This window comes from Vidua macroura, chromosome 3, assembly GCF_024509145.1.
Source record: "Vidua macroura isolate BioBank_ID:100142 chromosome 3, ASM2450914v1, whole genome shotgun sequence".
NCBI classification, from domain to species: Eukaryota; Metazoa; Chordata; class Aves; order Passeriformes; family Viduidae; genus Vidua; species Vidua macroura.
In genome coordinates this window covers 50,711,692-50,738,360 of record NC_071573.1, presented here as the reverse complement: position 1 = coordinate 50,738,360, position 26,669 = coordinate 50,711,692, and the positions used below count along the sequence as shown (strand labels likewise).

Here is a 26,669-nt window from a genome sequence, read left to right as displayed (position 1 = left end):
AATATTTACTTCTAGTTTACCACAGTTCATTAACTATCATCTTATACATTCTTGAGCAGTACTATGAGATGCTTTCAGGCTGTACAAACCCATTGAAAGATGTGGAAACGTCCTCTGCCAGCTTGCCTAAATCTGCATAATCTTTGCTATCTGAAAGTACTGAATACTAATTTAAAGGCTCCTTTCCAAATCCAGTCCCACAACGTAACACCCACCACTCCTGTGAAGTACCTAATGTTTCTACTTCACTGTACTGTACCTGCACAATGGTTAAATGCAACAGGAGAAAATGAGGATTTTTACCAGGGCAGTAAAAAAAATGACATTTGAAATGTGTGTGTGTGTGTGTGTGCAGTTTGAGTCAATAAATGCAGTTTGAGTCAACAGTCCAGTTTCCTCAGCTAGCTGAGGAATGCTATGGTTGCCTAGCTGATATTCAGTGCATTTTCATACACAGATGAATCTCTGCTTGTTTAATGAAATTAGTACTAAAATGAACAGTTTTCATTGCTGGAGATACAGAGTTTTGCTGTAATTTCTTGCCTTTAAGAAGAGTAGGCTAATGGAAAAGTAACATTTTTGGTCTTAGAAAGAGTCCCAAAGAAAGTTACGTTACATTTTGGCTGGATTGGAAATACTAAGAGAAATACTATATTACATCTCACAGTATTTTTGTTCAGTTTCCTTGAGATTTTGGGTGAAGAACTTTGATGGGCTTTGAACTTTAACAAGCCTACCATCTCCAGGCCAGGTGACATTACTTTAAGACATTTCTCTACCAGCACACAAATTAGCAACCCTGGCTTTGACAAGTCTACATGCATAAGGTAGACTGCTCAGGCAGAACACTTACTTCCTTACAAGCAGACAGACAGACAGGCAGTAGACAGTCAGTAGACAGACAATCCTTATAGACAGGCCTTATACAATCAGTCCTCATGTCTGTCCTCAAAAGAATATTGAGATAAGACTTCTTTGCAGGCAGTTTGTGTAAGCAAACATTTCAACTAGTGTGGGCCAAACCCTGAAACTGTAGGGGGAAAATTAAAATGCTAGAAAAACCAAAAAGCAAAGAGAACTGTCTTTTCATGGTCTCAGAAAACACTATTCTCAGTGTGTGGTTTATCTGGGTTTTGGGGTACCCCTCAGCAGTTTCTCAGAAGTGACTCTAAAATAGCCAGAACAGAATATATTTGAACCATAGGCGTGCCTACAACAGGAAGCTGCATTTTAAAACAGACTTTGCAAAGGCACCTTTTGTGACAGCAAGCAATTGCAAACTTTTTAAAATTTTTCTGCAACTTCGAGACAGGAATGTCAGCTTCTGGGAAGTGCTGACACACTGGCATGTTGTCTCTAATTAATTACAATTGCTAACATGTCTGCTATTTGTTATTCTAACAAAACCATTTCTATAGAACTAGTAAGCAAATGAATCAAAGTACCTTAACCCATGAGCATTTTTATTACACATTTAGCTCTTTAAAGCACTCTGTCAGGATGAGAGAAAATAAGGACTGTTAAGGAAGGGAATCTTGAGTTGTTATGTGATGATTTTCTCTGATTCTCACCTTACATTTACAAGAACTCTACAACTCTATGAAGAGGATGATGCTATTCTCATTCTCAAGAGAGATGAGTGCATGCTGTGCTCTTCTAGAGAGGGTTCTTTTTTTCACTCTAACTGCTCTTGTTATCAGTCTAAAGTGAATTCTACTCTGAGTAGATACCTATGACAACTCATCATTATTTTCTGAAGTTCATGGCTCAGTGACAAAGCCTCTCATTAGAAGAAAGAATTTGTTCTCTCATAAGGATGTTTTTCCACTTCTGGCCTCCAGCATTTCCTTTGTTCATCCGCCTGTCTTTTCAAGAGAGATGTATAAAGTTCAAAATGTACAGCACCCGACACCCATCTTTCTGCAATTTGCCACAATTTCTGCATGAACTCCATGCCCTGGCATTAGCAGCACAGTGGAGCCCATGGGAGGGCAGGGGGGGTTCTCCCAACCAACAGGTTGTGCAAACGCATCTTTACTGCACAGACCAAGTTTTGACAGCTCAAGGATGATTAAAATTTTCAAGAGCCTGGCAGATACCTCTGCTAAAGCAGAAGGAAATTGGTGGGTAAATAAAGCAAATACATGCTCACCATTTAGCAACAGCTTTTCTCTCTTCATGATTCCAGTTTTTGTAATCTTCCTGTCAAAAGCTGTTTGTTTCATACACAAGCACTGCCACACAAAGCCCTGCTAATCTGCCCTTGCCGCCTCCTCCTGTGCTTCCAATGTAACAAAAGGTGATTTTCTTTCCTTTTTTGTCTAATTGATTTAAGTGAAGGACGTGTTCTTTTCATTAAAAACCTTCTTTATACAAAACTGAAATACCATGTCTTAGACCCAAGCATTAGGAATATATTAGATATAAACAAATGTACTGTCAAACCTGGCACTTGAAACAAAAAAAAAATCTTTTCCCAACATCTCTCTGTTCTCCAAACTACTGTATTATTTGCCATACTCAGATTCTGACCATAAGATACTATTCTTGTTGATAAACACAGAGTAAGTTTCCAACTCTATCAACATCCATCTGCTTGACTAAAAGCTTCCGTTTTGCTGTTATTTCATTAAACACAAGAATCGTGCAGCGTGGTGAAACAGATTTGGAAATAGAATGTTCATGCTTTCATGCTGGGTATGTCATGCAGAGCATGATAAGATGTTTTATATACTCTTTCAAAATTTCAGGCAGAAATAAGAGTTAATTGGATAGGATTTGTCTCTCTCATGCACCCAGTCACACTTTCACAATGCTCTGAAACTGGCTTTTTCCAGCTTTCCCTTCATAAAGAATTGCTACCTATGTCCAGTCACTATGAGTTGCTGGACACTTATGAAACAAAATCAGCTTGCTTGGACTGTTATTCTGAAAATTCAAAGCTGTGGAAAAGATTCACAGCTCAGAGTGATCCAACAATTATAGAAAAATAGAATGCTAACTAATAATTTTCAGTGTCAGCCCTGGTTTGATCCTAGTCTACCCTAAAACCATCTTCAGATCCAAACCCAGGACAGCTCCAAATCTGCAGGATGTATGGGCCTGAAATGCACGTGCACTTGTCAGCCAAAGTGCAGAATAAGTCTGAATTTTGACCAAGCAAATGTATTTCTCTAATGGCTTTTTTTTTCCTTTCTGATCCTGACTGGTTCCTATTGGCTATATCAGATTTAAAGCAAGAGTGTTACCACTAAGAATTTGAACCCTGAGATATTAAATTTCAAAAGTTTTCTTTTGCACATTGGTGCGTAAGTAATAAGTATCACTCACTCCTACTCCTAACAATTTACTGTTGTGTTCAATGACAAAATACATAACCTTGGCATTACCAGCCTTGCATTTCAAAGGCATTTCATAATTGTTTACCTCTTGGTTTGAACAGTAGTACTGTATGTACAAGGCCCTCCTTGAACTTGTGTAATTCAAAACTGTTCGGAAACTTTTCCTCAACCTAATTTCTTCAGGGAAAAAAAAGCATGCAATAATAATAATAATAATAATAATAATAATAATAACAACAGCAACATATTCCAAAAGGATTTTTGTTAAGCCTTTTTGTTAAAAATAAAAAATTCCTTTCTTTTTTACCCCAGAAAAGCAGTTTTCATTCCTGCTTATTTCAAAGGAATGTCTGCAATTTTGTGGTATTATGCAAACTCCAATTAGCAGTCCACAAGGTGTTTTGAAAAACAGTGCCTAATGTGTTACAGACACATTTAGTGGCCAACCTCCAACAGCCTGAAAAAACGCCTTTTTTGAAAGATAGTTTGGGAATTAAGTCACCTCAATTTTACTGGGAAATGCTAATAGAAATAATTCTTCCATCAGTTAATAAAACTTTTTTTTTATTAGTTGTTGTTGCTTTATGTTCTCTTACAGGAACAGAGCAGGATATTTCTGGTACCTCAGCAATTTGGTTTCGTTCAGTCTTTCCTTAAAATCCAGTTCTACAACTACTCACTGCTGAGCAAAGTGGTTAGGCCTATAAATTGTATTCATTCTTTGAGAGAATTTCCAAAGACATCCACTGATTACATTTGTTTATTTAGATTTGTTATGGGACCTAATAACTGTGGATGCTTTTTCACCTACATTGCCCAGCATAACATGTCACAGGTACGTAGGCTGCTTGATAGGGTAACCTTCAGGATTGGGTTTTACAACAGTAAAAACAGTGAAGGATGGGGTACACTGTTTATTCTGGGAGCATTCCTGGGCTACACCAAGACTACCACTGAGCAGAATGTGCTGTGTGACACAGCTTACCTGCACTTTGGAAACAAGACTCCACAGATTTAGAACACCCAAAGCAGCACTGACAGACACAAGTGACAGCCAAGTTGCTGCTCATTCACAGGGCTGAGGTTTTATTCCTCCCTTCCTCACCAGAACCGTGGAAAGATTTTATGAACACCGAAGTCAGAAGGAAGGTAAGGACATATGTGCATATATGCATATGTGCATTTCAAACACTCGTGACTATATTATGGCAAGTATTTCATACCCCTTAATTTCTCTTCCCTGCAGAGGAAAAAGCCCTCATCCTATTGTTAGCAACCTTTTACAAGCGACCCTCCCCTAGCCAACTCCAATAAGCACGTTTTATTGCTCAATTAGTTCTTTATTTCTATCATGCCTGGGAACAGAAGCAAGATCTTGAAAAGTTTAAACCTTTTTTCTTCTTGGCTCACATTCTACACCAACTGCTTCTAAAACTCTCATGCTTTCTCACTGACACATAAAAGTTCCTGGTCTCCTTTTTCCAGTTTCTAATCATGCCTCAACTCCTCATGAAACTCCAAGAGGCCCTGGCAGGCTCAGCAGCTTCTCTCTCTCATTCTTTGCTAGCATGAAGTGGGGCAGAGTAGGCCTTACTGGACAAAAGGACAGAAGGGGCAAGGCTTTATTACAGTTACTCTCAAAAGATTTTCATTATCATCAGAAGACGAGTATCTTAAACTGTGATAGTTTTTTCCTGAAGGCATAAAACAATGTGCATATCTAGGAACATTATATATTACAGATCAGCTGTCAATACATTGTGTAAATAAATATTCAGTGGTTGAATTCGACATATTTCTGAACCTCTGGGGCTGAGTACCATTTAAGTCATTCAATAGCACAACAAAATCGATTTTTGTTTTAGTTTTCCTGAGAAGTTAGTTTTGCTGACCAACTGCTGTTTTACTCTTCCTTGTTTTAAAATCCACAAAAGGAAAATATGTATTTAAAAATATGAAAGCCATAAATCAGTAAATTAAAAAGCAGAGGAAGGATCTGAACTTCAGCTGAGTGATTCTTACAACCTTGGGTTTACTCTATGCTGTACTGGGCCTCAAGCTGACAAAATGGGGTCAGACAGACAAAATTTTTCCCTTTTGGTTCAGTGTGGCAAACTGGGAAGGGCTGAGTCAGTCACGAAATATGGGTCCCAATCTGTTCTGTCAGAACAGCCACTTTGGTAGCTGGTCATGCTAACAGGCCATTACTTTCAACAACCTGAAGTCTTCCAGACAGTCCACCAGCCTTCAAGTATAAGGCAGATTATGTGATGGTGCTCAAAGTGTGCTCAAAATATTAGGTTTATTAAAGCAACTGCCCTGCTGCTGAAGGAATCATCCCTCTAGCTCTGTTATGTTAGAGGAGCATGCAAACACCCCTAGCTTCCCTCAATGCAGGATACATTAAATACGTTAAATAACCTGACTGAGGAACTTGTGGGTGGTTTCCAGAGTTATCATCCCTCTATACCCACATGCAGCTGGCTGCTTTTAAAGGTGAACTCTATAGGAACCTATGATACAAACTGTTTTCACCTCACTAGCCAGCATTAAGTCTCTCTGCCAGAAGTCAGCATTGATGGCAAAGCAGATCCAGAAGGCCAAGGGTTTGGTCCTCATCTTACATGAAAGCTCTCTAAGCCCATGCAGTTTCAAAGCTAGAAACTCAAAGACAAATTTATACGCTTTTTCCTGTTCAATTACAACAGTAAGAAAAACTGCCACTCTGAGCCCAAATAAAGTGCATTTAGGGCCTGGGCTTTATTTCAAGCTCTTATTAGCTCCTGGAAAGGTGCCACAGCAGCTCAAAACCTCTCCTGCCTGAAGTTGCTTAACTGCTGCATCTGCAAGGAAGAAGATCAGTTCCTTTGGATTCCCCACCTGTGGCCCTGCTTAGCTCTGTACACCCATACTCTCAATGTGCTGAGCTGCCTGCGCCAGAGATGCAGCTCTGCTCCCCATCTCCCTGTTCCCCTGCAGCCCAGGAAACACAGCCCAGTGCCACACAGCAAGAAGGCAACACCAGACCACCACTGACCCAATGCACAGATCAGCTGTGACACTCAACACAGCCCTGAGCAGCTTCTGAATGCCTCATGCATAATTCATGCTTCCTAAAGTGGTTTTTGTGTGTATTTTGACAGCTGACACCCCAAACTCATTTCTAATCTGTTGCACCGTGGCATCAAAGAGCTCTAAATACTAGCTGACTTACCCCAAAAAGCAGTAAGTTACACATAGAGTTTTTGTCCTCCACACCTACTCCCCGCCAAAAAAAAAAAAAAAAAAAAAAAAAAAAAGCTGGCAGCTTTCCTGTAAATTAGTTCATGCCTTCAGTAGCTAAAAGGGAAATAGAAGAAAGTCAGTTCCTTCGTCCACTCTGCACCACCCATCCTCTTCCCACCTCTCGTTTTCAAGCAGTGGAGACTTTGACCTCTTTGAAGGCCATCTCCTTTGGTAACAGTCTGCAGGGTGCACTTTCAGAGTCTGCCACTGGTGATTTGGGAAAATCACAATGTGTGGCTCCAGCAGTGACTTAATGCCTCTCTCAGCTGGTCAAGCGTTCAGGTGTGGTTTTCCACCCACAGCAAGTAGGAAGATACACTACCTGAGGCAATGGGAGCTGGCAGGCAGCTCCTTTTGGTTTTGGGTCTTTTTCATTATTTCCCCCATGTTTCTTTATTTGTAGAAACATCTTTGTTTACTAAACAGGGATGGAAAAATTAAATATTTTCTCAGATTTTCCATGGTTCCATTGTAACATCTGTTTGCAGATTTTACATTTGATAACAAAGGGAGAAGAGTAACAGAGAAAACAGTTTTAATTGTTTCATCTTCCTTTCCCCTTCAAAGAGTGAGTACTCCTGTCCCCACAGGGAACTGAATGCCACCTATTTTGTGAATTGGTGCCTCCTGTTCACAGGCCACCTTCCACTAGCATGCATATCAAGCCTTAAAGAAAGTATTTTCTTATTTCATCCTCAAGGATGACAGCCTGAAGTGCAGGTGATACACACCCTTACTTTCAAGGAAGTTTTTGATGCATACAGCACTCACAGGCTATTCTGGGAACTTACAGATGAAGCAGCTAAGCCACTCTCCACCATATTTGAGTAGCTGTGCCATTTCAGTCAAGTTCCCACCAACTGGAAAAGGGGAAGCAAAATCCCCATTTTTACAAAAGAGATACAAGGAAGATATTGGGAACTACATGTCAGTAGGTTGGTCAGGCTCAGGCTGCTCAATCTCACCTCTGTGACCAGCAAGATTATGGAGCAGATCCTCCTGGAAACTACACTGAATGCTCACATGGAAAATAAGGAGGTGATTGGTAACAGCAAACAACAGCTCCAGTAAGGACAAATCATGCCTGACAAATTGGTGGCCTTCTACAATGGAATTGTATGGAATGGTGGATATGGGAAGAGCTACTGACATCATCTACCTGGACTTGTACAAAGCAGTTATCTTGTCACATACAATACCCCTGTCTCTAAATTGGAGAGACATGGATTTGACAGATGGACTACACAGTGGCAGATGGTCGCACTCAAGAGCTGCAGTCAATAGCTTAATGTCCAAGGGACAAATGGCATTCCTCAGGGGTTGGCTTAGCAACCAGCACTGTTACAGACTTTTGTTGGCAATATGGACAGTGGGATTGAACGTAGCCTCAGCAAGTTTGCCAACAACACCAAGCCCTATGGCGTGTTCCGTATGCTGGGAAGAAGGGATGCCATCCAGAGGGACCTTAATAGGCTTGAGAAGTGGGCCTGTGCAAACTTCCTTAAGTTCAACAAGATCAAGGGCAAGGTCCTGCACCCGGATAGGAGCAATTTCAAGCACAAGTACAGGCTGACTGGAGAATGGATTGAGAGCAGTCCTTGTGAGAAGGACTTGGATGTGCTGGTGGTTGAGAAACTTGACATGAATAAACTTGACATGTGTAAGTTCACAGCTAAAGTGGTCAACCATGTCCTGGGCTGTGTCAAAGGCAGCCTGGCCAGCAGGGCAAGGGAGGTGCTTCTGCCACCTCAGTCTGCTCTCACAAGACCTCATCTGAAGAGCTGCATCCAGCTCTGGGGGACACAACATAAGAAGGACGTGGATCTGTTGAAGCAAGTCCAGAGGAAGGACACAGAGATGTTCACAGGGCTGAAGCACCCCTCCTACGAACACAGGCTGAGAGAGTTGGAGGGGTCCTGGAGACGCAAAGGATGCAGGGAAACCTTACAGCACCTTCTGGTACCTAAAGGGGGCCTACAGGAGACCTGGAAAGGGACTTTTTAAAAGGGCATGAAGTGACAGAACAAGGAGAAATGGTTTCAAACTGAAAGAGGGCAGGTTTAGATTAGATATAAGAATGAAATTCTTAACTGTGAGGGTGGTGAGACATTGGAACCAGTTGCTGAGAGAATCTGGATGCCTCATTCACGGAAATGTTTAAGGCCTGGCTGGATGGGGCTTTAAGAAACCTGGTCTAGTGGAAGGTGTCCCTGCCTGTGGTGGTGTGGTTGGAACTACATGATCTCTGAGGTCCCTTCCAACCCAAATCATTTTTTGATTTGTAATGCAATGAAGCACTACATAAGGGATGTCTAAGAAGTTGTTCTTTCCTCATTTCAGTGCAACTTATTTTTGCTCTATCCTCGTCCATTCCAGTTCAATTACCGGTTTCCTTCTTTAAAGAGATTTTAAAACAGTCATCCTACCGTTCTGATATCCCATGGATTAGTTGTGCTCCCCACTCAAGCCATCTGTCTGGCATTCATATTTTTACATGCTTTTCTTTTTACTATCACGCTGCTTTATTTTATTTAATCTCTTCTCCTTCCACTTCTGCCCCTGTGTGTGGCTCTGATGGTTCTGTGTTACTTTATCCAGTTCTTAACTATAAGAAAAATTTGGGACAGATAAAAAGTTTTGCTGCTGTGTGCCCTGTTTGTGCTCATTCAGAAGAGGCTGAGGCTCTTCTCTTGATAAAGAGATGGGTTTGGGAACAGAATTTTGACCAACAGTACTAAAGCCAAACAAGTTTCTACTGGCAGCATCTTACCGGTTCACTTGGGAAAGCTGCTGACTCCTACAAGCCATAGGGTTTTGGTTATTGCAATGCTCGTGACCCAGTGCACAATGAGTTTTTCATAGAAAATTAAGTTTCAGTATCTACTCTCTCCTTCTGGACAAAGGTAAAACAGAAGCTCCTGCAGGGTACTGAATATATACCTCCTAGTTGAGACACGTAAGTTACTGGTTAGTAGCATGCCTGCCTTTGCACCATGACAGTCGTCCCAGTAGCTTCATCTACCCTAATTAAAATAAGGTGTGGGGTGCTATCTGGGGAAAAAAGAGGAGTTCTGTTGACTTCAGCCAGGGAACAGATATTTATGAGGCATTTCACAAGCCATTCATCCAGTGACATAGCAAGCTGTATTTGTAGGGGACATCAACTGTCTGCAGACTCCAACAGGACACAGCCTTATCCACCATGTTCTATCCTTTGTTACAGGAAAGGAGCAGTAAATAAAATTCTGCCTATAACAAGGAGGAAGAGGGAGTGCAAGGGAGAGGAGATGCCAATTTTCTGTTGAAAGAAGCATCAGTGAAAATGTACTGTGCACAGAGGTAGATGCTACAGGAGGGAAAGGCTTCAAAGACTATCTAAAATAGAGAAGAGGCAATTAATGCTGCAGGTGTGGGAACCAGTTAAGTTGAAGACAGAAATATGATTTCAACAGAATTAATTTGCAGTGAGGTAGTCAGTCTGGTGATAATAATTTGGAAAGATGCTCAAAGGCATATTGGCTGAGGAGTACACTAGGACAGACTTTGCAGTATGAAGGGAGAACAAATGACTATTAAGAGAAATCAAGGACTTGACAGTAATGGTGAAATAAAAATTCTGTATTGAACTGTTGCTCTGCTTTTCTAAAATGGAGGAGAGCTGGCTTGGTGAATTTCTCACTCTCATCTCTCCATGTGACCTAGAGTCAGCACAAAAATTGAAGTCTAAATAGGAGAAGAGGGGAAAAAATTAAGCAGATGACCAGAAAAACACAGATTCTCAATGATGATCTAAGCTTCAGAAGTTCTGCCTCTAATTCATAGTGTTGCTCTTAACTCATGCTGTTAACAAGGTCACATGCAAAAATGTTTTTCTGTCTGTATGACAAGACAGCTAAGTATAGAGTGGTTTCCCCTTCTAGTCATTTGATCCTGTTCAAAACATATAATCTCCCAGGTCTCCAGTCTGTGCAAAGCCAGACATCAGCACATTTTTGGCTACAGGGCACCTACAGAAAGATTAGTGACAGTCTTGTGAGGCTTGTGGTGCAGATTCTGTCAAGGGGCCAATATTTAAATAAGGTACCTTGCATTTTCATTATGAGAATTCCAGCTCACTATTAGCAAAGTTAGTTTAACTTTTACTCTGTTTTGCCAGCTACTTAGTTGGTACTTAATGATGTGCACGGCTGGAAATGGGGGAAGGGAAGATCTATTCTATTACTATTCCACGGGGAAATTAAATAGGCTTGCTGGTTATAACTTCAATCTGAATTCCATCTCTTTAATGTAATTATGATTTAACAGCTGTGTGATTTCAGTAGATTATCACATTTTACAGATTGCATCTTTTAACTCCAAAAACCAGAACAGTATTCTGTAGGTAGCTTAAGCATTTATTTGACACAAATCAGGTAGCTTCCTTGACACTTAAGTTAGACTTCTATCTTGAAGCAGAATTTCAGACCTAGTTATTAGTGAAGATCTGACCATTCAGATTCTACTGATGATCTGTGAAATCTTGTCAAGGATCATACATTTCTATCAGGTAAGCCACGCAGACCACTCAGTGAACACATCCCAGTCCAGTTCTGACAGGAAAATCCCATACTTCTGACTCTTACTGATTCTCCCCCAGCAAAATAGGGTCTTTGGGTACACTTCTGTCTCAAGCTATTTATTACAACTTAAGTTACTTAAATTATATCTCAAGTTACTTGTTACTTATTGCACTTCACCTTGCCTGCAGTATGTTATCTGCACTCGCCTCACAAGTCCTACCTACTATCCCTTTTACTTTTACAGTGGGTAAGTTAACTAGTACTCAGGAAAAAAGAGAAGATATCATAATGAAACCTTCTGATTAGTCATTAAGCTGAACTACTGTAGTCCTGTAATGGCTCCTTTATGCTCTTGCCAGCAGCTCATGTCTTCAGCATAAGCCCCCATGCTGCTGTAACTTGAGTTGCTATCCTTGATATTTTCATCACTTTGGCCGAGATGCATGAAGCTAGAAAAACGGATAAACCATACTTCACAACATGTTCCTTAAAAAAAAAGTCTCTAAGAGTCAATGCAGGACTGCACCAAGCCAATCTCATCTGTGTCACCATGCCCTTATCCACATCTGCAATTATGGTTTCCAATGAGAGGGCAGACAACTTGACAGAAAGAAGATGGGCAAAAAGCTGTGCCAGCACTTATACACAGCAGTGATCGTTGCCTTATTCATGACTGACAAGCAGGGAATTTGGGATTAAACTTGGGACATGCCACTGGACTAAACAGCACTGAGGAAATTGCCATCTCTCCCTCCAACTCCTACCCATTGCTTGTCTCCTCTAAGTGTGCTCTGCTCCTCGCTGCTCTGCTTCCTTGAGAGCTCTCAGTTTGCTGACTCTAAACAAGATGTTCAAACTGACCTTGCTTGGAAGTGTATGCTGACAGTGTCTCACCTAAAAGCCTTGCACCTCTGCCATTTTAGGGAGGTAGTTCTCAGCTGTGCAATAAATTCTTCTCTCCTTAGTCTCTTTTCCAGTGGTCATGGAAAGCAACACACAGACTTACGCATAGAACTGAGTTCAGTTCTGAGATATTCCCAGTACTAATTTATTCAGCTAGATTTAGTTCCCACATGAGAACATGAAATGCACATTCACTAGTGCTTCCAGGAAGAACAAAAAGCAAGTGCAATAGCTGTGCAGCACCTATAAAGTTCAGAAGCTCTTGTATGCGTTTTTCTGTTTCTTGCTTTTAGTGTACCTGAACATAAGATGTATCACTAAAATAATCTGCAAGCAGGGAGTGCAGAATTATTTTCCTCTCCCCACTTCTTTTAATGAGACAAACCTGCATGCAGACCCCAAGCTGGATCAAGCAATTTTTTCTGGCATTTCACAGAAGCCCAGTCTCTCTCACCCCTTTATTCTCTCAGTTCCACTTGGAATTAGAAATGTAATTGCCCAATTACTGTGAAGGCAGCTGTTCCTACAGTATATCCACTCAGGATGGAAGCAGGAAATAAGAAATCTTCCATGAAAGCCTGTAGTTACAAGATTTCCAGTTTAAGTTTTGGACACATTAACTGTTTGGAAGATGTCAGGATAAGCGAAGTTTGGAACACAGCTATTTGGATAAGCACCTGGGTGTTTCAGTGAACACAGTCTCCTGACAACCCAGATAACATGCAGAGATAAATCCCCGAGGACTTGCTGCTGATAACCTTAACTAACGGAAAGCTCGTTTACAGAAGCACTTCTTATTGGACAAGGAAGAACTTAGACAATAGATATTAAAAACAGGATAATGGATTGTATATGGAAGATGTTTTCAGCACCTGTCAAAATTTTGAAGGCTTAAGAAATGTTCTGCACCTGCATTTTCCTATTATTCTGTATGATTTTTAATTGAATATTCGCCTGGCACATCTGTGTAGACACTAGTTTTTGACTATTGTGGAACATAGTTTCAGCAACCTTAAAACTAATTCCTTCTACTTGATGAACCTACTTTATGATTTAACTTTCAAAAGCAGTGTTCAAACAGTATTGTGTAGTACTTAGTTTAGAAGTATTCTCCTGTTTGATCTGTAATTCCAGCAGCTGAAAACAAAGCATTCAATCTCAAGGCAGTGCTTAAGCAGCAGGAAAGAAGCAATGCCTGCCACAGCACAGTGCGTTCCCAAAACCCTCCAGGATAACGCTTCATTTCCAATTGCACCTGCACAGAGCATCTTTTAAGTAGGCCTCTGAGTTAATACTTTGTCTTCACCTTAGGTCAGGGATATCAGGAGAACACTGAAATAGCAATATTTGAAGGCATTACCTCCACATAAGCCAGAGCTGGCTACAGATGAAAGGATTTCATACGCTCCTACAGGAAGCAGAGTTTTGCACACTTCCCCTTCAGAAAGGATCAGAGCTGGGGAAGTTTACAGCAATTTCTCCAAATGGTCTCATGTGTATACACCTTCCACAGGGTTTTACCCAAAAGTAACACTGAACGTCCTGGTTTAGAACAAAGCCCATCCATGTCTATGGAAAGACTGTCCCTGGCTTCACTGCAATTTCAAACAGGTTCTCAGTTCCTGGGACTGGGAAGCACTCCCATTGTGTTCCATTCCCAGAGATTATAAATAAACTGGCAAAGGTCAATGGCAAAGTTTTATTTTCTGAGGGAAATTTGAAGGATACCTGAATTTCAGGATATTCTGTTCAAAGAGCAATAGAAAGGGTTTGCCTCTCTATTGCTACTGTAATAAGGGTGACAGTATTACTGACAGCAATACTCTTGAGCCTACTAAATCCTTGTTGTGTTGGGCCTCTCTCTTAGTACACACCTTAGACCATACTATGTTCAACTTTTTCAGGGAAAACCACAGCTGGCAGTCCACAAAGGAGCCAAAAGAATGTTTTATCCAGGAGGTGAGCAAGAAGGATTTATTCCTTCTCTCATGCAGAGTTTGTTTGTTTGTTAGCCATAACAGTGACAGAAGAAATTGTATGTTGCAAGCTGAGGAAAAAAATGAAGAGCGAAGACATTTTTGTCTTGCAAGTACACACTGTGGATCAATTAAGTACTTAACCTAATGTAATTTATCCCGTAATTTAGTAGGCTGAATCCTCTTTCTGAAAAAAGTTAGGATGACTTACAAAAAGTTATTAACAAATGTCAAAGTGTATTTTGAGCTGGATATCTCAAGAGTGTTTCACTTTTTAGTCCAGATAAAACAAAGACAGGAGAACTAGAAAGTTTATAGAATTATGGCCAGAACCAGATGCATACTTGCTGTGAAGAATCAGCCTGAGGTCAATTGACTTTTTTCAAAGGAGGTGACACCAGGGAGTTCCTGCAGGACAACTCCAATTCAGACAAGTTTGCCCATTTGTAAAGATGCCCCCTGGAAATGTGGCAGTGGTGGGGCAGCATGTGAGCTATTATCTTAAGTAACATGGTTCAGCATATTCTGAAAACTGAGCTCTGAGAAGGGGGTGTGAATAGGTCATAGTGGAAAAAATGGTGACATGGACACCCTTTTTCTTTGTTGCCTGGATGGAAAGCCAAATTCACACTTCCTAAATCAGAACTACAGAAAGCTGTCTGGGATGCATGTATCCAAATGAACTCTTTTAAGTACAACAGATCACAAACGAAGTTTGTTATGAAGAAGCGCTGAAACAGCAAACACATTGCATACAATGTACTTCCTACTTTGGAAGTTGGAATGCAGTATCGAGCTTCCCACAATGCATTTTAAACATTTCTCTCACAACGTTTAAGCAATACAGAAAACCACCACCACTAGGCAGGCATGGCTAATACCACCACTGCTTTCTATCGATAGCTGCTTAACAGTTTAATTCTTTGCAGAGTACAGAGAACTTCAGAGTCAAGTTACCAAAGATAAAAGAAAACTATCAGCTTTATCCCTAATGAAGTAAACAAGCATTCAACATCCCCCACAGCTCTGTCTGAATTACAGTGTAGTAGCTTCTTCAGCTTTTCCTTTAGAAACAATATTTTTATATATAAAGCCACATCTTCGGCTCCTAATATTTAGAACAGCTTCACTGAAAGCAACAGATCTGGCCACCATTACACAGCTCACTGGAATTTGCTCTATTTGTATTTACCGTTTTCATCAGACTGCTCATTTGTCTCTGAGCTGAGAGACCAATAAACCTCTGTCAATTTTCTAGCACACCAGCCCCATTCCCTTCTTCATGCTGGCCAACATCCAACCTGGGTAATTCTGGTTTATCTCCTAACTTTATCCTGAAGTCTTAGCTCTATAATATTGTAATCTTTTTCTCGCTTCTGTGGCTGTACATAGCTGAACAGCTGCTCAAAAAGAGCTTCTCCAAATACTTCTGCAAATAAATTTTGTTTTCCAACATCCACAATAATGCAAACAAAAAATGTGCCAGCCAGGCTGAACTGAAAGACCATTTAGAAATCACTGAGATTTTCACATTATTTCTTCTCTACTGTTTACCCCTGGTCTAGCTCCTATTTTGGTGGACACGGCAGTGGTTGAACTTGCTCATCTTAAAGGTCACTTCCAACTTAACTGTGAATATCCCAAAATCCCAACAAATCCCCACCAGAAAATTTACATAAGAATGAAGCAGAAGAGAGTGGTTAAGCACAGCAGCTAAGTAAAAAATTTTCATTCCCAAAATAAACACAACTTCAGCTGACACTCACATAAGCTCATTTTGACATGTTCAAAATGAAAGACTTCTACAATCAGTTCAGCTTCTCATTCTACAGTACATTTTAAAAATACTTCAAAGTAAAGAGGTAGGTATCAAACAAGCACCAGAATTTAAATGGTGACCATGATTTAACATCTCAAAATAATTTCTTATAATCTTTGAAGCCAATTCTCTAATTAGTGTCGTCTTTTTCGAAGAAATAGTCCCAAATCGTATATATTAATAACTTATGATCAGCCAATAAACTGAAGAGTTGTGTTTGAACAGCATTACCCATAGATGTGGTCTGAATTTTCTCTCTTGGTCTACATACACACACTACAGAAATGGTACTGTACACTGTTTAATTTCCCTGTTCTTAATGAGACCATCACACACAGTTCCACTGATTTAACCAGGTCTGCACAAAATATAGAATAGCAAATTTCTTGTTCCCAGGGGCAGGATTTTCAACACAACAGTCAGTGAGCAATCAAATTCACATTCTTTGTCCATCTAAGTGTAATGGATTTAAAAAGTCTCAACATAAAACCTGGGGGGAAAAAAGAAGAAAAGAAAACTTAAGCTCAGAAATATATAGCAAGCTGCCCTCCTGCCTGCTGTGCATCTGTCAGCAGGACATAAACAAAGCTGATTTCAATCTAAACAATAACACAGAAGTCTGGTCAGATGCTAAGACAATACCATTTGATACGTCCCACATTTTATTTATTACTAGGATCTACATTTGTGGCACCTACGTGCTCAGCACCAAATACTCAAAACTATGAGCTTTTGAGCTGTTAGCCAAACCCCCATTTGGTTCTCAGTAATTCACTGATTTAAATTTTAAGATTTTATGATTATTAGTTATTGCAGTGGAACTACAAACACAAGTTTCAAGGTGTCACAACTAAACACACACCCAAATAGGTTGTTCAGAGAAGTTGTGGATGCCAATTCCTAGAAGTCTTCAAAGGCCAGGTGGGATGGAACTTTGAGCAACCAGGTCTAGGGGGGTTGAAACTAGATGGTCTTTAAAGGCCTCTTCCAACCCAAATAATTTTGTGATTCTATAAGCAATGATAGGAAGTGGAAGTATGAAGTTTATTTTAACATGCACAGCAAAGCTATTGTAGAGCATGATAAAAATTGTTGAATACAAAAGAAAACTTAAGTAGAAGGCCTGTTTCCTGGGATACTGTGGAAAAATGAAGTCTTTGGGAGTCTTGTGAGTAACTTTAAGGAAGACCTTCAAGCAACCACTGAGGAAACACATATGATTTGACTCTGACCTCTCCAACAGGTGTATCTCAAGATTGCTCAGCAGACAGCTCTAAGGTTTGAAAGAGCAAGCAAGAAGTTTGAATAGACTATTGAACTGTAAAGGAGACAGTAGACTGAAGAGGAGAAGTAAATAGACACACCAATAACTGGTAGATATTTTCCCAACTGTAACAGGAGTGGTACTTGCTTGTTTTTCCTACTCAAGGCAAAGGGACTTGCCAGTTAACAACAAGCATGATACACACATGAATCAGAACCTACATTTCTGAGAAAACATCCACCAACAGAAAGAGGAAAGTGGAAAAAACATTCAGAGTTATTTCAAAAAACCCACAGTGTCTCAACAGACCTTGATCATTCTTAGTAGCACTGCATTTTCTCTCAAAGTTATGCATGTCTGCACATGTGCAAGACTCAGTACAGAAAGTCTCTCTGGAGTTATCTGGGATGATCACTGTAAGCTTAAGGGGTTACTAATGCTCCTAACAAAGACTCTCGGAGGCAGACCTGTACCTGTTCCCTGATCAGGTTTGTTTGATATGCAAAGCTACTGCTGAACTCTAGGAGAGGGTGATAAGAAAGTTAGGGTCATAAACAGAACACAGTTCCCTCCTAGAGAACAACACAGTTGCAGATCAGAATTATTTGAATAATTCAGTTGTAATAATATCAACACATGCTGTTATTTCATTCAAGTAAAAGGCATTGGCTTGCAAATAATCTGAAACACAGTATGGAATGACATCGAATTATACCCATTTCCCACAGAAATGGCTCTTGGCACAGCAAGAGGGAGTCTTCAACAAATCCCAGTTTTGTGCTGATTTGGTCAGGGATTGAAATGGGGTGGGGGAAAGAGTTACTAAGCAACAGCAGGCCAGGAGCAGAAGAAGGGTCTGTAGTCTTAATTGATACTAACATTAAAAAGCAAGCAACGAGAAGGCTCAAGGTGTGAGTTTTACTGCTTTGGAAGTGAAAATAAATCATCATTAGAAACCCCAGGCAGGCAGTCACTGAAATCCGAGTTCTTCATTCATCCCAGCTACGTGCTGCATGATGTACTGCAAACCCTTTTTTTTTTGCAGGGAGATTAAGTAGCTTATTCTCGGTACTGAACAAGGTGAAAGACCCAGATATAGCTCTTACATATGAGAGTCTAGGACACATAGAGAGTTTTGTTCTCTACTCCTACCTCAGGAAAGGGGAATGTGGTATAAATTACGGCTAAATGGGTCCCCAAGACATTGCCATCCACAGAACTGACATCATGTGCAGATATAGCTCTCCCTCCATCATACTATCTGTGGTTAAGAGGGTTGTGACTTTTCTAGCAAGCCAGCCCAAAGCCCAGTCCGATCACTCACACAAGGCAAAGAAATTTGCCTAGCTAAATCTGTATTAATATGATCAAGCAAGCCAGAAATCCTGACTGTTTCCTTCCAGAATTCATATCTATTTCCTCTTCTACTGTAAGCAAAGTAGTTTCATAAGGATGTGATAACAGAACATGAGTTATCATATGAATACTTAAAAATTCAAATGAAAAAGCCCTTGATGTGGAAAGTGCTGTGAATTCTACTACCGAACAATCAACATTTATTTGCCTAGCTAGCAGTACCTCAAGCAGAAATTATTTGCTTTAACTTCACCAGAAGAAAATCTGATTCCTGACTAAGGACTGCCTTTTTTATAAGATACAAGTTATGAAGCTTTGTTCTGTTTTTTTTTCCAGGAATCAAACATGTAAAAAACATCACACAAACATGAAGCTGAGTACCTCAAACTACTAAGCCTTCCAAACGATTATCTCTTCTTCCCATTTCTGCATTCTTTGACTCTGCACTTATTTAAGTATACTAGATTTCAGCATTTACTGGTTTTCCCACATACTCCAATGTACTTAAAGTGACTAAAATGAAACCACAAGAGGGAAAACTACTAGGATGACTGTTGCTGAGGAGGAAAAACCAGCAACCCAGGTCTGGTTCCCTCAAACCGTCTGATGATTTGTATTTAAAGCGCTGAGAGTTAGGAGTCATCTTCTGCCCTGATTTGTACAGCTGCAGGTCAGCTGAGCTTATGGAATAGATCTGGCACCATGAAGAGGACTGTACCCTCCACAGGATACGAGTAATGGCCATTTGAGTAAATGCAAGTTACTCACATCCTGCTAGTGGACTAATCTGTACATTCATGCTCATTTTTAGTTGCCTTCAGGAATCTGAAGGTGAATCTCATTTGTTACCTAATGAAAGTAATTTCACCAGATACAACACAAGCACACTGAAAAAACCACCATTACTCATACATACAGTGTAAGCAATACAGCATTTCTTGAGTTGCTTAATTAGGGTCCATCTCTGAACACTCAGCATTCACCACACAAGCCTCAATTTCCCTGGTTGGCTACAGTACATTCCCAGCTGATTTGCTCCAAGTCTTAAAGAGCAATATGACCGCCTCTTTCATTATCCACATCACTCTTACTTATTATTCTTTTAAACTGAAGTGATTCCCCAAGAGTAGGGTGACAGATTGTACATTTTCCTCAGAGCCTGAGACCTATCTCCCTGTTTTCAAAATGAAGTGGACCAAGCATTCTTTGATAAAACTGCATACATTTTAAATAACAGACATACAGTGACCAACCAGCCAACCTGAGCAGGCATTCAAAAGTGATAGACTGATGCCTATTTAATATTCAGGTTTATATATACAATTACAGAGAATATATACATACATACACAAAACAATCTCTTTGAAATACCTACAAAGATGTGATTCTACCTAAGAAATTAAATTATTCTGGTACAAAGTACTGTAAATTATAGGTCTCAATAAGAGGTACACCAAAGGAAGGTGAAGGCACAATGTTTGAAGACTGAATACATCAGAAGAATTTAGTGACCAAGCCGCAGAGATGAGATAATCCAGAGTTCTGAAGAAGCAAGCCACACAGTTTCATAAAGTCTATTAAATCACAGCAGTGCAATTACAGGTGAATAAAAAATTACCAACCGGTACTGAGACAACCATAGGCCTATGACCCTGACTACAACAGAAGGCAAGAGGTTTTGAACCATAAGCAGTGTGGAGCACAGGTTAAGATGTGGAATCAACTAATCAGAAGTACCCTGCTAACCTGACAACTCATCTCTACCAAATGAAAATGCTGCAGGTTTAACCTGGACTTCAGTAAAGCACGTGATGATATGCCATATGTTAGTGAGATCGGAAAAAACTTACAGACAAGATTTATACAGTCACGGAAAAAGCACATACTCTTTACCCAGTGATATACCATGTTTCAAGAAAAAGTAGTGGCATAGGGCAGCGCTTCTCAGGTTTTTAATAGTGGTGGCTATCAAAATCCAAGCCGTAAGGGAGTCGCTCAGCTGTGCACAAGGGAAGCGCGGGCAGGTCCTGTGAAGGGAGCCCAGCGCACGCGAAGATCGGGAAGAGGTTTGGCGGTGGAAGAGGAGAGGCCATGCGCTCGGAATGGCACGGCGAACACAGCCGGGAAAACTCCTGCAGCGGCCGGGCTGCCCGGCGGCCCCGGGGCGCCGCTTCTCCGTCACCTTGACCGCGGGGCCGCCGCTGCGGAGCTCCACGCGGGCAGGGAGAGCTCTCCGTGCCGGCACTGAGCCCGGCTGCCCCGGCGGTTTTCAGCCAGCCGAGCTCTGGTTTTCAGCCGAGCTTTTATTACCCCGCGTACAAAAGCCACGCAACAGACCGGACCGGGGGAGCGCCATCGGCAAACTGACGTGGCTTCAGCGCGGCACAAACTCCGGTGCGCGAGTCCCGGCGGCGGCAGAGAGCTGCCCAAAGCACGGGCTGTTTCTCAGACCGGCCGCGTTCGGTCCGGCAGCTCTGCGGCCACGGCGGCTCTGCCCCACGACGGGACGGTCCGGCTCCGGCCGCGGCTCCCCGCCGCCCCCGACCCCCAGCCGCGTTTGCCCCTCAGCTTCCCCGAACAGCAGCGCGGGGGAAACCTACCTGCCGAACCGCCCAGGGCATCCTCGCTCTCCAAAACGCCTCTGTGCTTCGTCCCGCGGAGCTCCCCCTTGGATTTCCAAACGAGCTTTACCATCTTGATCATCTCGGGCAAGTCCCAGGCCAGGGTCCCCTGCTGATAACCGGGCAGGCTGCCCATGGGAAAGGGCATCGATTCGTCCCCCGTCCTCCTCCGCCTGCCCGGCTCTGCCGCGGGGAAGAAGCGCTCCAGCACCGGCATCCTGGCCCGCGCCCCCCGCCGGGGAGCGGCAGCCACCCCCCGGCCCGAGCAGCCGCGATGGGCATCCAGAGCGGGGCGAGGGCGCCCGGCTGCCCACCGCCGCCGCCCCTCGCCAGGGGCACGCCCGGCCCCGGCCCCGCGGAAGGAAGGAGCGCCGGGCTCCGGCGGCCGCGCTCGGCTCCCGCCGCTGCGCGCCCTCAGCCCGCCGCCAGGCGCCTGCAGCCGGGGCGAAGCGGCTGCCGGGCAGGCGCGGGGCCGCCGCTCATGCCGGCGCGGCGCCGGGACCCGGGGGCGGGGGCTCGGGCCGCTGCTGCGGGCGGCACTCGGGGCAGCGGGGCCGCGCCGGCACAGCCGCAGCTCGCACCCCGCTAAGCGCCACGGCGGAAACACTTTGACTTCATCCCTGCCGTGATGCCATGGGGGAGCCCCCACCGCCCCGCCTTCCTCCTCGCCCCGCTGGCTGCGGAGCTGGTGGGGGTTTTGGCCTTTTAAGTCAAACCCCGCCGTCGCCTCGGCTGCCCTTCGGCGAGAGGATGGCGGTGATTCACGGGACGCTGCGAGGGCCGGGAGCGGAGCACGAGTGCGCTGGCGGCGTGTGGTGCCCCCGCCTGCCCCGCTCCCGGACGCCAGCCCGAGCGGGCACGCGGAGGGGCCCGAACTTAAGGGGTCGCAAAGGAACGGGATGCTGAAAGGACGGGATTAGGGGCGGGTGGGAAGTCTGCCCCGCGCCCGCAGTCATTTCGGCTGTAAAGCTCCACCTGAACGGGTTCACGTTAGGACAGTGCCTGGTGGCAGCGGTCGCTCCCAGACTACGACGAGGAGGCAATTATTCATCGCTAATCTTTAAAAACAAGGCAAAGCCGTCCGGGGGAGTGCTCTGGCTCATGCAGCAGCAGAGGTGGCGTGCTGGGGCTGCGCAGCTATCAGCGAGGGCTTCTCTGGGCTTGTGGGCTGCCTTTGGCCAGACCCTGTAGCAGCACCCGGCCCTTCCCGGGGATCCCGGACTCGGAGGGGCCATGCGATTTTCACAACATTTATATTGCCTTTTTACAAGGTGTCCCTTTTTGCCTGCTCGTGGCACTGGTCTGTCCCGTAGTTTACGGAGGGTACAGCGGAGGGGTGGAGGTTGAGTTCTTGCACCAGCACTTAGTTTTCAGTAAAATTGCAGAAGACTTATTTAATGGGATTTTAGTGGGCATTATAGCATTTCCTCGCATGCATAGTTAATACGTTTGTCTTCTCTGGGTTACATTCAATGTTCTGCCTTCTCTCCAGATGTAAAAGTAAACTGTCAGACAAGCAGGATCTTCCTTCACACAGGAAGAGAAGCCAAGAAAATGGACTGAAACTTAACACCCTTACATGTAGAAAACAGGGTGCATGTCTCTCCTCCTCATATTAACATCATGCTTTTTCTCCTGTTACAGGATCTCTGCCTTGCCTATCTTTATGTTCCAGCCTCAAACTGACAACTGTAATGGTTTGCTAAAGTTTTGATTGCAGACTGCAGTGCTATAGTATTAGCCCTCTACACTTGGTAGCTTTGCCTTGAAAATTATGAAGCACTTGCAAAGTAGTATTGTTGTTGTTGTGCTGATATTTTTCAGTCTTTTGTGTCAGGATATCCTGACTCATTGAACAAAGGAGTTAAGAACAAAGAAATAGATGATGTGCAGTACAGTAGCACAAGCACTGACAACATTCATACAATCTGTGATTATCATTTTCTAGAAAGGCAAATTTTATTTGTTTTATTTTCATATGGCTTATTGTGATATTTTAGGTGTTTTATATTGGTGTGTCTCATGCAATTACTCTTTAAAGCACTGTTCCAAAGGGATAAACCAGGCAACTGAAATCCAGAAGACTTTGAAGACTCTTTGCCTACTGAGTAGTTTAAACCTTACACCCCACCTACTTAAGTTTTGTGCAACAAGAAGTTGCAATAACTTTTTTCAGCTATTGTTTTTCCTATTTGGTTACCTCTGTGCTTTGTGGTCCCCATGGAGGCAAAGAGCAGAAGTGCCAGAGCACTCTGAAAGGCTATCCTTGTGCCATTTCCAGCTTCACTGAATGCAAAAAGTGATCAAGAAATAACTGAAAGTGGCGCTTAGCACTGTTGTTTAGCTGCAAGGTGATGTACTGCCAAAGGTTGGACTCAATGGTCATGGAGAGCTTTCCCAACCATAATGACTCTATGATAAAAGATACCAGACATTGAGGAAGGCAATGGACATCACAGATGTCCAGACTAATTTTTAGATTAATATCTGAATATTTAAGTGGTTAACAGAACTTAGCCCTCAACCCTCTTGATAGCAGCAATAAAAATCTTCTCAGATTTCAAAATCTACACTACCTTCTTGTGTCCTTAAAACTGTGAAAGGTTTTGTATCATTTGTAGTTGGGTCACTTGGGTAGGTACCTGTCTTATGGATAGGATTAATTGTTGTAGGATTAATTGTTGTATTTGTTTTCACTTATAGTTCTACAGGTGCAAAGGAGGAGGCCAGTCAAAAAACAAACTGAAATAAATCTTTTGTTGTAGTATCAGTATTTCAAGAAGCTGTGTAATAAACCTAACAAAATGTATGCACTTTTTCTGTTGTAAAAATTACTGTCAAATGAAAACAACTGCTTTAGATACCCTGGAGTTTTTGTTTTTCTTTCTGATTTCTGGCCAGTTTAAGGATCAGCAGTTGTGAATGAAAAAAATATGTTAAAATTGTTGCTTGGCATTAATGGTTATGTCTGTAAATTAATTCATCTTATTCTTAATAAACTTATGCTTCACACTTATACTCCAATTCAGTGATTACTTATCCTTAATTCATCCAAGATTTTGCTGTAACTCACTTTCTTTTTGTGTTTTTCATTATAAGAATGGCGGCACATCAGAGCTGCTCACAGGAAAGCCTGGAAGATATGTATTTGAATATGAGGAATTCTAGCACCAAAAATCAGCTGTAGCATCAGTTTCAGAGATTTCTAAGTTACAAAATGCTGAGATTTTGCAAGTTCTCTGTTCCTCTGACTTCAGCTGTGCTGTGATGATTTACCCAGCTTGAAGATGTGACCTTAACATCATGCGTACTCCTACACAGCAGTGTACCCAGCCATTTGTAATTGAGCTTTAAACAGTCCTTCAGCAAGCTTGGCTCACCTAAAATTTCTCCTTTGCATTCACACTTCCAGCCATATTTGAAGGAAATTGTTCAGCAGAGATGGATGGCTTTATTTCTATCAACTGCATTTCTCTCTGAGTTAAAGAAGATTAAGTGATTACAAGAGAAATATAAATGCATTAGCTCTGTCCCTCATTCATTCTGAGAAGCAATGCCAAAAAAAAGGCAAATGGAGTCATCTGAAAACATGACAAGGCAGTGCTTATTTTCACAGGTAGATATGAGAACTGGAAAAGACTTGAGGAAAGGAATACTGTGGTGGGAGAAAAGGGAAGAGAGTAAGCTGACAGATTAATAGCTGGTGTTTCATAGTCGGTGTCTCTTAAAAAAAGTTTTGCTTGTTTGCTTATTCACTCCAAAGTTATGTACTAAGAGCAACAGCAGCAGAATTGCATGCCAGATGGTAGAGGAAGTGCCTCGTGTATCTTTCCAGTCTACTGAAGCCTGCAGGGTTCTTGTTAACCCACTGCTCTGGTTCTCATTGCAAATCCCTTTCTTCCCCATTTTTCTTTTCCTTCCTTCAAAGAAAAAGGAGGGAGGGGGGAGGAAAAAAAAAAAAAAAGAAAAAAAGAAAAGCCATAGTTTAAACTGGCAATAGCACCCATCCTTTTGGCTTTGAGCTACCCTGTCTTGTGCCAAATATACTGTCTCCAGCAGCTCTCCCACAACAAATCAGTCCAGACACACAAAAGCTGTAAAAAAAGAATGGTGAAGAAAGATCCTTGATTCTTCTCTTCTAGCCCCCCACAGCCTTTTCCTTCTGCTTCCCTCCTCAAGCTTCATTCCCAAGCAGTGGTCTCTTCCTTGCCAGTACTGTAAGTGATATTGGGACCTCCAGCCTGCAGCTTTGCTGACAGCTTCCTTGGAGTACAGGCGCCTTTGCCTTTCTGTATTAACAGGCCATTGTAAAGCAGAAGTTATATTCTATTATTCCTCCCACTTCCATCTGATAGCTGATGTTTGAAAAAATGGCTCATAAATTATTAGCATGACAGAGTCATTACTTTTGGAAACTTTTCCTATTCTTTCAGCTAGCCCACACCATGGCATTGTGCCAGAACTTGCATTTCCAAACAGATATCTAAAAAGATTTTATATAGTCTGTTTTTATAGTATATTATTTTAAAAAAATTGTAAAAATGCTCCCAATTTTTAAGTGATTCGCGAACATTAAGAAGTCCAAATGCAAGAGACCAGTTTCAAAGACTATCAGACACTGATTTTTAGAAAGTGTAAAGCATGTGTCTTAAGATGGCACTTATTAGTGCAATCATCTTAAATCAGTAGTTACTTATGAATAGTATGCCTTTGTCTGTGCCAGGGATCATGGAGTCGTGCAGAGACAATAGGTGAGGCCATTGCCTAGAGTCAGAACCATGGAGATGACACCATCATCAGAATCAAGTTTTAGGGGGTTTCAGGGTAAGTTTAATGTAGAAGAGGAGATTGCAAGAGCTGGGGCACAGTCCCTACACAGAAAGTAAAAAAAAAAAAAAAAAAAAAAAAAAAAAGTGCACATATGCAGGGCAGCATAATCAGGGAAACAGAGAAAACAAGAATGTAAGTGAGAAACTTTTAAAAGGGACAAGCGAACAGAGTGCCTAAGAAAGTTGGAGAATATGACAGAAGAAACATAAGCAGGCACAGTTATGCAGAATTTTTTCTAATAACCGCCTGGAAGGTTTCTTTCATCACTTTAAAAATCATAGTATAATTTTCTTATTCTTTGCCCCACAGTTGTCTTATTCCAGATGTCTATTATTTTTTATGTCATTCTTACTAGTAAGAACAATTACTCTCATTTATTGCTATCATTGCAATTACTTTATTAAATATGAAAATTTTTATATTTATTTGAGGACAATTGCTGTGTCTTTGCTCTAAAGTGGACATACCAAATTGTCTAAATTTTATCTCAGAATATTTTTCCCAACCCTGAAATTATTTTAACATTTTTACTATGAATTCTCAACAATTCACTAACTTTTCTTTGATGCATACTTAAGGTACACAATAGAAGATTACATTTGCCTGCTGCCAACTCATTGTCAAGAGCAGTGAGCTGAACTGCTAAGAGAATGGAACAATTAATTAATTAATTCGTTAATATTGCCTGAGCTTTGCACAGCATCGTGCCTTGAGA

General features: G+C 42.0%; 1 protein-coding gene across 4 annotated transcripts in view; it reads right to left on the bottom strand.

Moving 5' to 3' along the window:
• The window catches only part of PDE7B (phosphodiesterase 7B), a 168,893-nt gene that overhangs the window by 59,183 nt on the left and 83,041 nt on the right, over positions 1–26,669 (bottom strand). The window contains exon 1 of one of the 4 annotated variants that reach the window (XM_053973204.1): positions 21,104–21,374. The exons of the other annotated variants lie outside the window; for them this stretch is intronic. Within the exon in view, the coding sequence (XP_053829179.1) occupies positions 21,104–21,341 (238 nt within the window). The 5' untranslated portion in view covers positions 21,342–21,374. Of the gene's footprint in view, positions 1–21,103; positions 21,375–26,669 lie in introns of those variants that run through there. 4 annotated transcript variants of the gene reach the window in all.